Source organism: Anomaloglossus baeobatrachus, chromosome 6 (genome assembly GCF_048569485.1).
Source record: "Anomaloglossus baeobatrachus isolate aAnoBae1 chromosome 6, aAnoBae1.hap1, whole genome shotgun sequence".
Lineage (NCBI taxonomy): Eukaryota > Metazoa > Chordata > Amphibia > Anura > Aromobatidae > Anomaloglossus > Anomaloglossus baeobatrachus.
The window spans coordinates 496,401,451-496,417,232 of record NC_134358.1 but is presented as its reverse complement, the minus strand read 5'-3'; the positions used below and the strand labels follow the sequence as shown (position 1 = coordinate 496,417,232).

Genomic DNA, 15,782 nt, shown 5'->3' with positions numbered 1-15,782 from the left:
GAAGCTCTGTCGGATCCAGACCAGCCATATATTACATAGAAAGCCATTAACGTTGAAAGCTCATTAAGGCGACATAAAAGTCCAGTTGGCAATTTTCCCAGTGATCATTCCCAATTGGCAGCCTGACAATAACAAGGGATTGTTCTAAAACAGTCTTACCGGTTGCATGAGAAGCCCCGACCATCCTTCCACGAATAAGTCCTTGTCTCTGTTTGTTTCTCACCAGTTTCACCTTATTGGGTAGGTTTTCCTTAATGTAATCCTCCAATGGTCCCTTCAAATCACCTGCCAAAGAATGGACAAAAAAAAAACAAAAGACAGTAGGATTTTTTTAACACCGTGCATCCCCCAGCAGATGAAAGTACGGCTAATCCTGCACAAGTCAAAAATAGTCTTAATGCCCCCCATACACAGACTAATGTTAGCCAAACCCACAGATACCGAAGGGTTCGATTTACACTCTGTGTAAGGGCCTAGGGACACCGGATGACTATTGTTCTCCTAGAGAAAAGCTGCCGGCGGAGATGTCTGTCGGAGGCTTTCTCATAGAAGACACAGGAGCGCTCAGCTGTGTATCGGAGAAACGGCTTTCAGCCGAAGCATTGTTCAGTCGACAGTCACCTGATTTGTATGGCTGGCTTTAAAGCAAAATGTCAATTGGAAACAAAAAAAAAAAAAAAAAAAAGTCTAAAAAACAGCAGTTACAGTGCCTTCAAAAGTATTTACCCCCCTTGGCATTTTTCGTGTTTTGCTTCCTCACAACCTGGAATTTCAGGGTTTTTTTGAGGGTTTGCATCATTTCATGTAAAGAACATGCCTTCAACTGTGAACATTTGCTTTTGATTTTATTGTGAAGGAAACAATAATTAGCACAAAATAACCGAAAACTTCAGTGTGCGTAGTTATTCACCCCATAAAGTCAGTGCTTTGTAGAGCCTTCTTTTGCAACAATTACAGCTGCAAGTCGCTTTGGATAAGTCTCTATGAGCTTTCCACATCTTGCCACTGGGATTTTTTCCTCATTCCTCAAGGTAAAACTGCTCCAGTTCCTTCAAGCTAGATGGTTTCCTCTGGTGAACAGCAATCTTCAAGTCTGACCATAGAGTCTCAATTGGATTAAGGTCTGGGCTGTGACTAGGCCACTCCAATACATTTACACCTTTCAAACCACTACAGTGTTGCTTAAGCAGTATGCTTTGGGTCATTGTCTTGTTGGAAGATAAACCTCCATCCCAGTCTCAAGTCACTGACAGAGTAAAACAGGTTTTGGTCATGAATATCAAATCTATCTATCTTTCCCTCGACTTGGACCATTTTCCCTGTCCCTGCTGCCGAAAAACATCCCCACAGCATGATGCTGCCACCACGTTTCACTGTGGGGATGGTGTTCTTGGGGTGATGAGTGTTCGTATGGCTCCAAAAAGTTCAATTGTGATGTCATGTGACCAAAGCCCCTTCCTTCATACATTTGGGACGTCGCCCACATGTCTTTTGGCAAAATTAAAATGAGCATTTCACTTTTTGGCTTTATGTAAAGGCTTTTTTCTGGCCACTCTTCCATAAAGGCCAGCTCTATGGAATGTACAGCTTATGTGGTTGTATGGACAGACACTTCAGTCTCTACTTGGGAACTCAGCTCCTTCAGGGTTACCTTTGGTCTCTGTGCTGCCTCTTTAACGCAATCCTTGCCTGGGCTGAAAGTTTTGGTGGGTGGCCCTCTTTTGGCAGGTTTGTTGTGGTACCATGTTCTTTCCATTTCATGATAATGGATTTGATGGTGCTCTGAGGAATCATCACAGATTCATATATTTTTTTTTAGAACATAACCCTGACTTGTACTCCTCAATAACTGTGTGTCTGACCTGTTTGGGGATCTCCTTGGTCTTCATGGTGATGTTTGGAGATCTCCTTGGTCTTCATGGTGATGTTTGGAGATCTCCTTGGTCTTCATGGTGATGTTTGGAGATCTCCTTGGTCTTCATGGTGATGTTTGGAGATCTCCTTGGTCTTCATAGTGATGTTTGGAGATCTCCTTGGTCTTCATGGTGATTGGTTAATGGTACCTCTTGCTTAATGGTGTTGCAGCCTCTGTGACCTTACAGAAAGGGGGTGTACTGACAGACCATGGGACACTTAGATTGTACACAGGTGGTCTTCCTTTCACCAAGCATGCGACTTATGATAATTGCTATCACCAACAATTTCTAGGGGCTTCATAGCAAAAGGGGTGAGCACATATGCACATTGCAATTTTTATTTATTCCCCAAAAAATTATTTTTGCCCTCATTTTTCTCACTTCACTTCCCCAATTAGACTAGTTAGTGCTGATGTATCACACACAAATCAGATTACAAAAATACTTAAATACTGATGGTAATGTAACAAAATAGGTAAAAAGCCAGGGGGTGAATACCTTCTCAAGACACTGTAGTTACAGGTTTAGCAGAGGCTGCTTTATCTCTGCAGCATCAGAGGAGTGCAGGGGCACTGAAGGTGTCCAGGTTCAGCAATCCAGCCAGTTTCAGAGCAGCGCTTAGCGGCTCTACAGAAAAGAGCTTGTAAAAGCTGCATTCATTTCCTAGCCACCTCTGATAGACTGCAGAAGTATCTGGTAAAAGCAGGCAATAAACAGTAGTGATGAAATTAAAAATCTCTCAGTTTTATAGAACAAAGTATTTTTAATGAAAAGTAAAAATTTGTGATGATGGCCCGCACCATGGTCTCAAGCACACTGGCACAAAACATGTATGGCAGTGCACAGAATAAATGTCTTTTTTATATAATGGTTATTTTCATTCAAAAAGAAAAAAAAATCTGGGCCTAATTCATAAAGACTGGTGATCTTTACACTGGTCGTGATGAGGGGGCTCACTTCCTTACACATGGGTGGTCATCCAAACTGACCTCCACCTACTGAGCAGCTGCTTATTTTTCTGCATCTATGGGACTTGTGCAGCTGTAAGCAAGGATACACAATGGACAACGACATTCAGGATAACGACATATCTTCTAATAATCGTTCAAAATATTCCAACCGGATTATCATCAAGAGCTAAACAGCACCAGATAATAAGGGATCATCGCAGCCAATATTACACCATCTGTGCTGGAATACACACTTAAAGAGTCTCATAAAGGAGATATTGGATAATCACAATAAAACAGAAAACAAAAATATCTGAAAAGGAACGCGTCATCAGAAAATGACTCATTGCTAAAATCAGGTTATTATGGTAAATGTATTCTATAAAAATGTTTGATATTTTTTATTATAGATAGGGATATGAAAAAAATTTATCTTGCACTATTCACACTGGCGACTAAGCTTAATATTGGACTCCTGCATCCTGCTCTTCACATGGACATTAGCAGCAATAGTCAGACTATTTGTATAGAAAATGTTCACGCTCTATGGGCAAATGTCATTGTGAAAGGAGAGGTGAGCTGTGACATCATTTATTATAGAGAGTATTGCTTACTGCTTAGAGAGGTGTTAGCTTTCAATGCAATCCTGTCCCTGATTATAATGAGAATGCTGAATAGTATTTACTAGGCCCAGCGAGAGGGGAGAGGGGCGCGAGGGGAGAGAAAAGAGGTGCTGGGGGGAGGAGAGGGGCGCTAGGGGGGAGGAGAGGGGCGCGAGAGGGAGAGGGGCGCTAGGGGGGAGGAGAGGGGCGCGAGAGGGAGAGGGGCGCTAGGGGGGAGGAGAGGGGCGCGAGAGGGAGAGGGGCGCGAGAGGGAGAGGGGCGCGAGAGGGAGAGGGGCGCGAGAGGGAGAGGGGCGCGAGAGGGAGAGGGGCGCGAGAGGGAGAGGGGCGCGAGAGGGAGAGGGGCGCGAGAGGGAGAGGGGCGCGAGAGGGAGAGGGGCGCGAGAGGGAGAGGGGCGCGAGAGGGAGAGGGGCGCGAGAGGGAGAGGGGCGCGAGAGGGAGAGGGGCGCGAGAGGGAGAGGGGCGCGAGAGGGAGAGGGGCGCGAGAGGGAGAGGGGCGCGAGAGGGAGAGGGGCGCGAGAGGGAGAGGGGCGCGAGAGGGAGAGGGGCGCGAGAGGGAGAGGGGCGCGAGAGGGAGAGGGGCGCGAGAGGGAGAGGGGCGCGAGAGGGAGAGGGGCGCGAGAGGGAGAGGGGCGCGAGAGGGAGAGGGGCGCGAGAGGGAGAGGGGCGCGAGAGGGAGAGGGGCGCGAGAGGGAGAGGGGCGCGAGAGGGAGAGGGGCGCGAGAGGGAGAGGGGCGCGAGAGGGAGAGGGGCGCGAGAGGGAGAGGGGCGCGAGAGGGAGAGGGGCGCGAGAGGGAGAGGGGCGCGAGAGGGAGAGGGGCGCGAGAGGGAGAGGGGCGCGAGAGGGAGAGGGGCGCGAGAGGGAGAGGGGCGCGAGAGGGAGAGGGGCGCGAGAGGGAGAGGGGCGCGAGAGGGAGAGGGGCGCGAGAGGGAGAGGGGCGCGAGAGGGAGAGGGGCGCGAGAGGGAGAGGGGCGCGAGAGGGAGAGGGGCGCGAGAGGGAGAGGGGCGCGAGAGGGAGAGGGGCGCGAGAGGGAGAGGGGCGCGAGAGGGAGAGGGGCGCGAGAGGGAGAGGGGCGCGAGGGGGAGAGGGGCGCGAGGGGGAGAGGGGCGCGAGGGGGAGAGGGGCGCGAGGGGGAGAGGGGCGCGAGGGGGAGAGGGGCGCGAGGGGGAGAGGGGCGCGAGGGGGAGAGGGGCGCGAGGGGGAGAGGGGCGCGAGGGGGAGAGGGGCGCGAGGGGGAGAGGGGCGCGAGGGGGAGAGGGGCGCGAGGGGGAGAGGGGCGCGAGGGGGAGAGGGGCGCGAGGGGGAGAGGGGCGCGAGGGGGAGAGGGGCGCGAGGGGGAGAGGGGCGCGAGGGGGAGAGGGGCGCGAGGGGGAGAGGGGCGCGAGGGGGAGAGGGGCGCGAGGGGGAGAGGGGCGCGAGGGGGAGAGGGGCGCGAGGGGGAGAGGGGCGCGAGGGGGAGAGGGGCGCGAGGGGGAGAGGGGCGCGAGGGGGAGAGGGGCGCGAGGGGGAGAGGGGGCGCGAGGGGGAGAGGGGGCGCGAGGGGGAGAGGGGGCGCGAGGGGGAGAGGGGGCGCGAGGGGGAGAGGGGGCGCGAGGGGGAGAGGGGGCGCGAGGGGGAGAGGGGGCGCGAGGGGGAGAGGGGGCGCGAGGGGGAGAGGGGGCGCGAGGGGGAGAGGGGGCGCGAGGGGGAGAGGGGGCGCGAGGGGGAGAGGGGGCGCGAGGGGGAGAGGGGGCGCGAGGGGGAGAGGGGGCGCGAGGGGGGAGGCGAGGGGCGCGAGAAGGGCGAGGGGCGCGAGAAGGGCGAGGGGCGCGAGAAGGGCGAGGGGCGCGAGAAGGGCGAGGGGCGCGAGAAGGGCGAGGGGCGCGAGAAGGGCGAGGGGCGCGAGAAGGGCGAGGGGCGCGAGAAGGGCGAGGGGCGCGAGAAGGGCGAGGGGCGCGAGAAGGGCGAGGGGCGCGAGAAGGGCGAGGGGCGCGAGAAGGGCGAGGGGCGCGAGAAGGGCGAGGGGCGCGAGAAGGGCGAGGGGCGCGAGAAGGGCGAGGGGCGCGAGAAGGGCGAGGGGCGCGAGAAGGGCGAGGGGCGCGAGAAGGGCGAGGGGCGCGAGAAGGGCGAGGGGCGCGAGAAGGGCGAGGGGCGCGAGAAGGGCGAGGGGCGCGAGAAGGGCGAGGGGCGCGAGAAGGGCGAGGGGCGCGAGAAGGGCGAGGGGCGCGAGAAGGGCGAGGGGCGCGAGAAGGGCGAGGGGCGCGAGAAGGGCGAGGGGCGCGAGAAGGGCGAGGGGCGCGAGAAGGGCGAGGGGCGCGAGAAGGGCGAGGGGCGCGAGAAGGGAGAGGGGCGCGAGAAGGGAGAGGGGCGCGAGAAGGGAGAGGGGCGCGAGAAGGGAGAGGGGCGCGAGAAGGGAGAGGGGCGCGAGAAGGGAGAGGGGCGCGAGAAGGGAGAGGGGCGCGAGAAGGGAGAGGGACGCGAGAAGGGAGAGGGGCGCGAGAAGGGAGAGGGGCGCGAGAAGGGAGAGGGGCGCGAGAAGGGAGAGGGGCGCGAGAAGGGAGAGGGGCGCGAGAAGGGAGAGGGACGCGAGAAGGGAGAGGGACGCGAGAAGGGAGAGGGGCGCGAGAAGGGAGAGGGACGCGAGAAGGGAGAGGGGCGCGAGAAAAGAGAGGGGCGCGAGAAGGGAGAGGGGCGCGAGAAGGGAGAGGGCCGCGAGAAGGGAGAGGGGCGCGAGAGGGAGAGGGGAGGGAGAGGGGCGCGAGAGGGAGAGGGGCGCGAGAGGGAGAGGGGCGCGAGAGGGAGAGGGGCGCGAGAGGGAGAGGGGCGCGAGAGGGAGAGGGGCGCGAGGGGGGAGGCGAGGGGGGAGGCAAGGGGGGAGGCGAGGGGCGCGAGGGGGGAGGCGAGGGGCGCGAGAAGGGAGAGGGGCGCGAGAAGGGAGAGGGACGCGAGAAGGGAGAGGGGCGCGAGAAGGGAGAGGGGCGCGAGAAGGGAGAGGGACGCGAGAAGGGAGAGGGACGCGAGAAGGGAGAGGGACGCGAGAAGGGAGAGGGACGCGAGAAGGGAGAGGGACGCGAGAAGGGAGAGGGACGCGAGAAGGGAGAGGGACGCGAGAAGGGAGAGGGGCGCGAGAAGGGAGAGGGGCGCGAGAAGGGAGAGGGGCGCGAGAAGGGAGAGGGGCGCGAGAAGGGAGAGGGGCGCGAGAAGGGAGAGGGACGCGAGAAGGGAGAGGGGCGCGAGAAGGGAGAGGGGCGCGAGAAGGGAGAGGGGCGCGAGAAGGGAGAGGGGCGCGAGAAGGGAGAGGGGCGCGAGAAGGGAGAGGGGCGCGAGAAGGGAGAGGGGCGCGAGAAGGGAGAGGGGCGCGAGAAGGGAGAGGGGCGCGAGAAGGGAGAGGGGCGCGAGAAGGGAGAGGGGCGCGAGAAGGGAGAGGGGCGCGAGAAGGGAGAGGGGCGCGAGAAGGGAGAGGGGCGCGAGAAGGGAGAGGGGCGCGAGAAGGGAGAGGGGCGCAACTAAGAATGAAAGAACGAACAAAGGAGGAACTTTAAAGATAAATAAATGTCTAAATATATATATATATATATATATATATATCTCTATATAGCTCTATATATCTCTATACCTATATCTATCTATATCTAAATAAATAAATTATATACATATATATATATATATACACATACATATATACATACATACATATACATACACACACACACACACACACACACCTTTAACAATAAGGCTATGTTCACACACTGCGTTTTTTACCTGCGTTTTGGGTCCGTTTTTGCTGCAGAAATTTCTTGAGAAATTCTTGTAACCTTTCTGCAGACATTCCCCAGCAAAACCTATGGCAAAAAAAATTAGCTGTGCACACACTGCGTTTTTTTCTTAAGAAAATTCTTTCAGTAGATTTTCTTAAGAAAAAGAATGAGCATGTCACTTCTTTTCTGCAGCTAACTGCGTTTTTTGCCATAGATAATTGGCACAATAACGCAGGGAGCAACCAGCGGTAAAAACGCACCAAAAACGGACCGAAAACGCACCAAAAACGCACCGAAAACGCGGCAAAAACGCAGGTGCGTTTTTGGTGCGTTTTTTAACACAGGTGCACTCTTAAGAAATTTCTTAAGAAAAATCATTTTTCTAGTGTGAACATAGCCTAAAGCCTGGTTTAATATTAACAAAATATGACATCCCTATGGCAGTTCTCACCTAGATCACTGTTATCATCCACCAGTATGATCTCTTGCAGTAGAGCGGGCGGCGTGCGGTCTAACACGCTATGAACGGTTCTCAGAAGAGCAGAAAAGGCTTCATTGTAGAAACAGATCACAATGCTGGCGAGGGGCAGTTCTGTGGGGTAAATCTTTTTAGCACACCTGCCAAAACAAACATCAGGGTGATATAGGCAGAAAATGAGAAACATGTTAAAATACATCATTACTGTCTTCAACTTTTAACAGAAACAACTATCCTTTTTTAAACCTATGCATAGGGTGATCTATAAAGATAATACTCCCTATTAAATAATACTATTAAAGATTTTTTTTAACTTTGGAGCACCACGGGGCAGGAATAGGCACAGGTTGTTCACATTTATTCTGCAAGGCGAGTCAGCAAATAAATTACAATAATCTGCAACAGAAAGAACATGATAAAGGTCTGCAACCAGCGCCTTCATGCAAATAACACTGGAGCTTCCTGTGAAAAAAAGCTAAATTTGTAACAATACTCAAAGCCATTCATAGTGATATCTGATTGCGTCTTTCATGGTGGGGTCTGTGTTGCAAATTGTGGGTGCAAAGGGTTACACCACAAATATGTAATGGACAAATCGCACTAAAAATACTCGGCAGATGTTTGGGTTGGAATTTATCAGAAGAAGCAGCTGTTGTGAAGGATGTATAGATTATATAGGGATGGAATATGCCCGCTGCCATGTGATACTCAGCTGTTGTATCCTGTCACGTTGGACTGCCCTAAAAATGCAGCACACAAGTATCCATTGTTATTTGTACGGCATGTGCATTTCACGTCAAGTTATACTATTTAAAGGGTTCTCCGTGCATATGATATTGATGACCCATCTTCAGCATAAAGTGTCGATATGAGGTCAGTGGAGGTACAACACCCGGTAACCCCACCGATCAGCTACCGATCAGCTGCTACCACTCCATCCATATGTATACAATGATGTTTACATCTGGCTGCCACTGGAGCTCATAACAGCCACTAGGTGACAGTGCCCGGTGTCAGACCCGCACCCATGTGATTCTGATGGCCCATCCTATGGATTGGTCATAAATAGTAAAAGTAAGGAGAACCCCTTTAGTACTTTTTGAAGGAAGGATTACAATAATTGAGATGGAAATGGGCTACTTTGCATGCAGAGCAATCAAGACTTTGAGGGACTGTTTAGTGGTGTTATTTCACCCAATGGGGCAGCCTTATTAAGACATCCAAGAAAGGTCTAATGTGGTGTAAGAAATAGGGCTCACTAAACTCCACAGGCATGGGTGAAGAGAAAATAAACTGATATGTACCAAACGCCTGACAATCCATTACAGGCCTTTATGGTAGTCTGCGCCAGCAATGGAAGCCACAACACCACTGTTCTTCCGTTACATGACTGCTGGAACCCATTACTAACGGCAGCAGTGAGGTTCCTAAAATAGTAAATTATTGGGCATTTCTCTTCTAACGTGCCATTTTAGGCTCCTGACCACTGCAGTCATTCGTAGGATTCTGTGGTCCAGTGAAAAAAGAACAAATAACAGCATGGCCACCGGAGAGGCCGGTGTTGTATCCATAGAGTGGGTCAACTGGTTAATATACATCATAGTTATCCCCCTCCTCCATCCACAGTGCCTGTAGAGTTTTTAAGGTTGTCGGATAAACCCTTTAAATAGTTTTCCACGGAAAGTTAGTATCAATAGCTAAGTCAGCCCCCTTCTTTGTCATAGCTAAAAGATAGGCAAGATAGACAGACAGGATAGATGGGCAGCTTGACGTAGCTAATAAAGAAGCCGTAAACCAGACATCTTCACACACCACTCTAGTCAGGTCCCACACCAGAAATGCTGTCCTGTGGCCATAAGCAAAGCAAATCAAAAAAGTCTGTGGAGCCTCTGTTAGGAGTCTCGACACAGAAACTAGCCAGATATCCCTCCAGGAAGGACCTAGCCAAGGAGTGGCTCTTTTTAGGAGACCACCATAACCACCATATTAAGTGGCCCTTCTAGTCAATATCCAACTTTTTGACAAGTTTAAAGATATGACAAGGGAAATACTAAGGCTAGGTATCCATCCACAGACAGCTGTTTCGGGGTATTGCCCCTCATCAGTGTGGAGTAGGATTCTGGCTAGGTGGGAGCAATGCCTAGTAGACCAACATGACAAAACAATCACTGATCTCGAGGAGACCAGCCAGAGAAAACACGGCCGGCAGCCAACGAGGGGGCTCAAAACAGTGAAATCCTAGGTGCATTGCATTGCTCCCACCTGGCCAGAATCCTACTCCACACTGATGAGGGGCAATACCCCAAAACAGCTGTCTGTGGATGGATACCTGGCCTTGGTATTTCCCTTGTCATATCTTTAAACTTGTCAAAAAGTTGGATATTGACTAGAAGGGCCACTTAATATGGTGGTTATGGTGGTCTCCTAAAAAGAGCCACTCTTTGGCTAGGTCCTTCCCGGAGGGATATCTGGCTAGTTTCTGTGTCGAGACTCCTAACAGAGGCTCCACAGACTTTTTTGATTTGCATATTACCAGGGGTCAATGCACCTAGGATTTCACTGTTTTGAGTGCCCTCGTTGGCTGCCGGCAGTGTTTTCTCCTGGCTGGTCTCCCTGAGATAAGTGATTGTTTTGTCTCATAAGCAAAGCAGTGAGACTGGGGTAGAGAGGCAATCAGATGATGGGGAGGACCAGGTATTTTAGTTCAAGCCATCAGCTAGCTGTATTGGTAAGGCTGCTTTCACACTACGTCTTTTTAACATGCGTCCTGAATGTTTTTTTGCTGCAAAAGCGGATCCGGCTTTTACAGCAAAAAACGCATGCAAACGCATGTGTTACTTTGCAGGATCCTGTCAGTGGATGTTTAGGGGTGGGCATTGGAGTCATGTGATCGGGAGTGAGGGGAACTAAACGTGCCAGACTGGGAGCCGGCATCTGACAGCTGCGAGGCTCGTAACCAAGGTAAACATCGGGTATACTTGCTTGGATACCCGATATTTACTTTGGTTACAAGCGTCTGCAGCTGCTAGGAGCCGGGCTCCCTGCACACGTTACCAACGTAAACATCGGGTAACTAAGATAAGTGGTTACCCGATGTTTACCTTGGTTACGAGTGTCCGTAGCTCTCAGGTGGGGGAGAGGGAGGGGGAGAGACAGAGAGAGAGGGAGGAGAGAGACAGAGAGGTAGGAGAGAGAGACTGATCACACCAGGCTGGCTTCTGTGCATGCTCAGTAGAGCAAGCAGGATCCTGCCTATCAGCACGCCAGCGTTCACATGCGTTTGCGTGCTGTTTAGTCAGGATCCAGCAATTTGCAGAAGTTGGACGCAGCTCAAAAACGCTACAAGTAGCGTTTTTGAAAGATGTTAAAAAACTGCAAGTCGCTGGATCCTCACTATAACGCACGCAAACGCAGGTGAACGCATGTTAACGCGAGTCCATTGCAAATGCATTGAAATGAAAACGCATTTGCACTGGATCAATTTCTGCGTTTAAAAAACTTTCAGGACGCATGTTAAATAAACGTACTGTGAAAGCAGCCTTAAAGGGGTATATCCTGTGACTGTCTCTTTAAAGAAAATCAAAATGCTTCAGTTGCTATGAACTTTCAGCCCTAAAAACCCATTCCAGCTCCACAATAACTATAGAAATTGTGCAGCTGCACAGCTATTGTACTTGTTCAGACAAAACCATCTTAAAAGAGGTAGCAGAGTTGATACAAAAGAGTCTCTGGAGCGACATCCTTCTAAAGCTGAAATAATGTCATCTGTCCGCCATATGATTCCAGAAGATGGATCAATCATCGTACAGTAGGGTTTACAGCTGACGACGCTGACTGTTCCTATAAAGAGCTACTATCACTGGGATGAAATAAAAGGATTGTCTGGTTGGGAAATTCACTGTAATTGCTTGGTCTCATTTTCTGGAGTGTTAAAAAGCAGGAAAAGATACATTACAGGGTTGTTGTGGGCATTTATACATTGGGTTTCTTGTCAGTCGTTTTCTTAAGAAAAATATAAAAAAAAATAAAAAAACAAGAAACCAAGCAAAAGTGGACGCTTTTGTTCAGTATAATTAGGGAAATCTGTTTTGTGACATCCAAAATTAAGCAAAAACAGCTCCGTGTCAGGGAGACCCAGCACAGTCCTGCATTACATGGATAGCAAGCCATGATTTATTCCCCCTGTGATGCCGCTGCAGAGGATTTACCCACTTGTCACCATGTTTCCCACGAATTACAGCCCTTTACACTTTTCACCTGATGCAGAAATACATACTGGATGCACATGCTGGATAACATCCCCAACGTCTGTGCTGAGAAGTGAAGCTTACCTTCTACTCCTCTATCATATACTGCCTATACAAATCCTACAATAAAATCACTGGAGAGTTTTCAGCTGCTTTTCTTAATAACTAAACTGTCCTTAAAAGGAATCTGTCAGTAGATTACTTTCTACCTCTTCTGAAAGCGGCATGCTTCAAGAACAGAGGCCCTGAATCTAACGATTTATCACTTAGTTTACTGCGTGCAGAAGTTGTGACACAGTTCTTAGATTTAGTAATGCAGAAGAGCTCAGAAAGCTGCCCCCGCCCACACCAGGCTCTCTGCGTACAAAGTCTATAGACGGAGACGTGCTGATCAGAGTGAAAGGGACTAGTGTAGTATGGGCAAAGATATAGTTAAAGTTTCATCACCTGGGATTATAAGTAAACAACAGCATACAAGATACGCCTTGACACTGGCTGCTGGGCTCGCATAAAGGTCCAGTCACACTAAACAACTTACCAGCGATCCCAACAACGATAGGGATCACTGGTAAGTTGCTAGGAGGTTGCTGGTGAGATGTCACACTGCGACGCTCCAGCGATCCCACCAGCAACCTGACCTGGCAGGGATCGCTGGAGCGTCGCTACACGAGTTGCTGGTGAGCTCACCAGCAACCAGTGACCAGCCCCCAGCGCCGCGTGGAAGATGCTGCGCTTGGTAACTAAGGTAAATATCGGGTAACCAACCCGATATTTACCTTGGTTACCAGCGCACACAGCTACACGTGCAGAGAGCAGGGAGCAGCGCACACTGAGCTCCCTGCTCTCCTAGTTACAGCACACATCGGGTTAATTACCCGATGTGTGCTGCAGCTAAATGTGCACAGAGCAGGGAGCAGCGCACACCGCTTAGCGCTGGCTCCTTGCTTTCCTAGTTACAGCACACATCGGGTTAATTACCCGATGTGTGCTGCAGCTACATGTGCATAGAGCAGGAGCCGGCACTGACAGTGAGAGCGGCGGAGGCTGGTAACAAAGGTAAATATCGGGTAACCAAGGACAGGGCTTCTTGGTTACCCGATGTTTACTGTGGTTACCAGCCTCCGCAGAAGCCGGCTCCTGCTGCCTGCACATTTAGTTGTTGCTGTCTCGCTGTCACACACAGCGATGTGCGCTTCACAGCGGGAGAGCAACAACTAAAAAATGGCCCAGGACATTCAGCAACAACCAACGACCTCACAGCAGGGGCCAGGTTGTTGCTGGATGTCACACACAGCAACATCGCTAGCAACGTCACAAAAGTTGTTCGTTAGCAGCGATGTTGCTTAGTGTGACGGGGCCTTTAGACTGGCCTTTACTATACGCCAAGTGAATTAATTTCCTTAGAAGTAATGCATGTCTAAGTTCTTATATTCAATGTCTTTATAGCTTAGCATCTCAGAGTGCAGCTATTAGTTTATGTTCAGTATGCTCCTGTTCACACTTGTCTGTTGTGACAGTTTTTAAGATTTAGCAATGCAGCAGAGCTCAAAAAGCTGTCCCCATCCCCATCTAGGCTCTGTGCAGACATACAAAGTCTATACACAGATGTGCTACTCAGGGAGGGAGGGGTCACAGCTGGACTTGGGTAGTCTGGGCAATGATATAATCCCAGTTGATAAAACCTGGCCTATAAGTAAACAACAAATGACACCATTGAAATCATTGAACTATGTGTGTCAGCCTCAATCTCCTGCTGTCTACAGATTACAAAGCAAAAACCTGCTGACAGATTCCCTTTAATAAACGTTAATTTTTAAAAAAAAAAAACACTTTGTACTTTAAATTTATAAAAAATCTGGCATTTGTTTTCTTTTTAAAGGATGTGGTTTTACAGCCAGGATGCTGTGTTATCCTTCGTTTGCACAACATGAACTTTCTTTGATGTTACAGAGTTTCACTCTGCTCTGATTTGCACATAGTCTGCTTCTCATGGATGTCTATGGGAGATCAATGGAGCCCACAGATGTCCATGAGAATCTGGTCATGTGTAGTATCTAGCCGGTATTGTGCTTTACCAGTAGGTTTATGCAGGCACAATCCTGTGAAATCAGGAAAGTCTTCTTTGGCAATGGTTGCAGTCATTTCATAGAAGAACAGATAACTTGGCTCCTGCACCGCAGCATAATAATCTTGTGAAAGCAGCCTAAGTAAAGCTGGATTTACACATCGCAATGTGTGCCACAATCTTACTGATCCACCACACGTCATCATGTACTCAACTACCAAACACTCCTCCACGTCCCATTATAATCAGAACACTGATAGTTGGGCTTTAATTTTCATGTCAGGGATCTTTCTTCTGCAGGAATGAATAGCATCTATGCATTGATAACATAATACAAGACTAGAAACATACTTGGGGTCCCTGGTGTCTGGAATGTCTCTGTGATAGCCCAGTCTATTACTTATCAGCATATTGAAGGCATGCTTCTGATAGCCAACATCCCGCACATCCTGATCTTGTTCATTGAAGATCATACCTATAAGAAAGCAGACCTCATATTAATCACACCGGTGAAGAGAAAGAACAAATATATGTTTAAAATTAATATATATCAATTATGAGCCCTACTCCAAAAATAAGCCCTGTTTACTCAGTGCCTTCAGCTCTAGGTTATGTCACATGATGCTAGGTTATGTCATTAACATCATGGAGACATGACCTAATGCTGGAGGCATTGGAATAGGCAGCATGTAGCTCCCAAATCATCCTGCCACGTACTCCCACCATGGCAGGGTAAAATCTGCTCATCAGCTCCCGAGTGACGCCTTCTAAGTTTTGTCACCTGATTCCCGCCTCCTGGCCGCTACTGCCCTATGATTTTTGCTTGGTTGCTGCTTCTGAGTTCTGCCTCCCAAATACTGCCTCCTGGGTCACGCCTCTTGGCTGTTTCTGCTCTATGGTTTGGGCTTTGCTGCCAATCCAGGGTCTCACCTCCTGCTTCCCGAGTGCCGCATCTTGGATCCCGCCTCCCGGCCAGCCCTGCTCGCTCCCATAGCATCAGCCATGTGTGACTTCAACAACCACCATTGCAGAGTCCCGCTCAAGACTCTTGCATTCTGCCCCATCCCGGCCGGATAGGGAAAAAAGGTTCCACTACCACACAAAGTGTTTTGAAAGTGCCAAAAAGTGTTACCATAAGAGACACTGACACTGCACAAGCAATTGTGAATGTAAGTTAAGGTTATGGTTACTAACCCTAAAGCTGGCCAACCTTCAAGGTAAATTGAAGGTGTATGACCAGTGTTACCTTGAAGGGGTTTGCCTGACCAGTACGGAATCTCGCCCATGACACAGACAGACAGACAGACACACACACACGGTATGGCCGATTTTGCCATGCTGAGTGCACTTGGGCAGCAATCAAGATCCACTGCTGGCAGCTCCCTTTGCAATTGCCGATCAGGGATATCCCAGTTGTGCTTGATGAGAGACAGGTCATGGTAGAATGTTTCGGCCATGCAGGCTGCTCACAGTAGCAAGAATAATATGTGGCCTGGCGTTGCTGTGTGGAAAACCGTCTCCTGGGACACTTTGTAAAAATGAATTTAAACACTGGTTCCACAAGCAAATCAAGTTAACACAGAGCTGTTAGTGAACCTGAAATGTGACTAGAGAGGTCCAGCTACTGTACATTATTTCACCCCACAATAAAGTCCTGGAAGTAGGGCTGATGTGATTCCTTAGTCAAGGCCTCTTCATTGCATTGGCCACATGATCTCCAGCTGTCATTGCATAGAAGATAAAAGAGGGACTCAGACCTAC

The 15,782-nt window shown here is 50.4% G+C and overlaps 1 protein-coding gene across 1 annotated transcript in view; it reads right to left on the bottom strand.

Annotated features, from left to right (window-relative positions):
* GALNT11 (polypeptide N-acetylgalactosaminyltransferase 11) overlaps nucleotides 1-15,782 on the bottom strand; it is a 66,903-nt gene that overhangs the window by 38,651 nt on the left and 12,470 nt on the right. The window contains exons 3-5 of the mRNA XM_075315423.1: nucleotides 14,373-14,496; nucleotides 7,683-7,849; nucleotides 160-285 (exon numbers count right to left, since the gene is read on the bottom strand). Coding sequence (XP_075171538.1) covers nucleotides 160-285; nucleotides 7,683-7,849; nucleotides 14,373-14,496 — 417 coding nt within the window. The remainder of the gene's footprint in view (nucleotides 1-159; nucleotides 286-7,682; nucleotides 7,850-14,372; nucleotides 14,497-15,782) is intronic.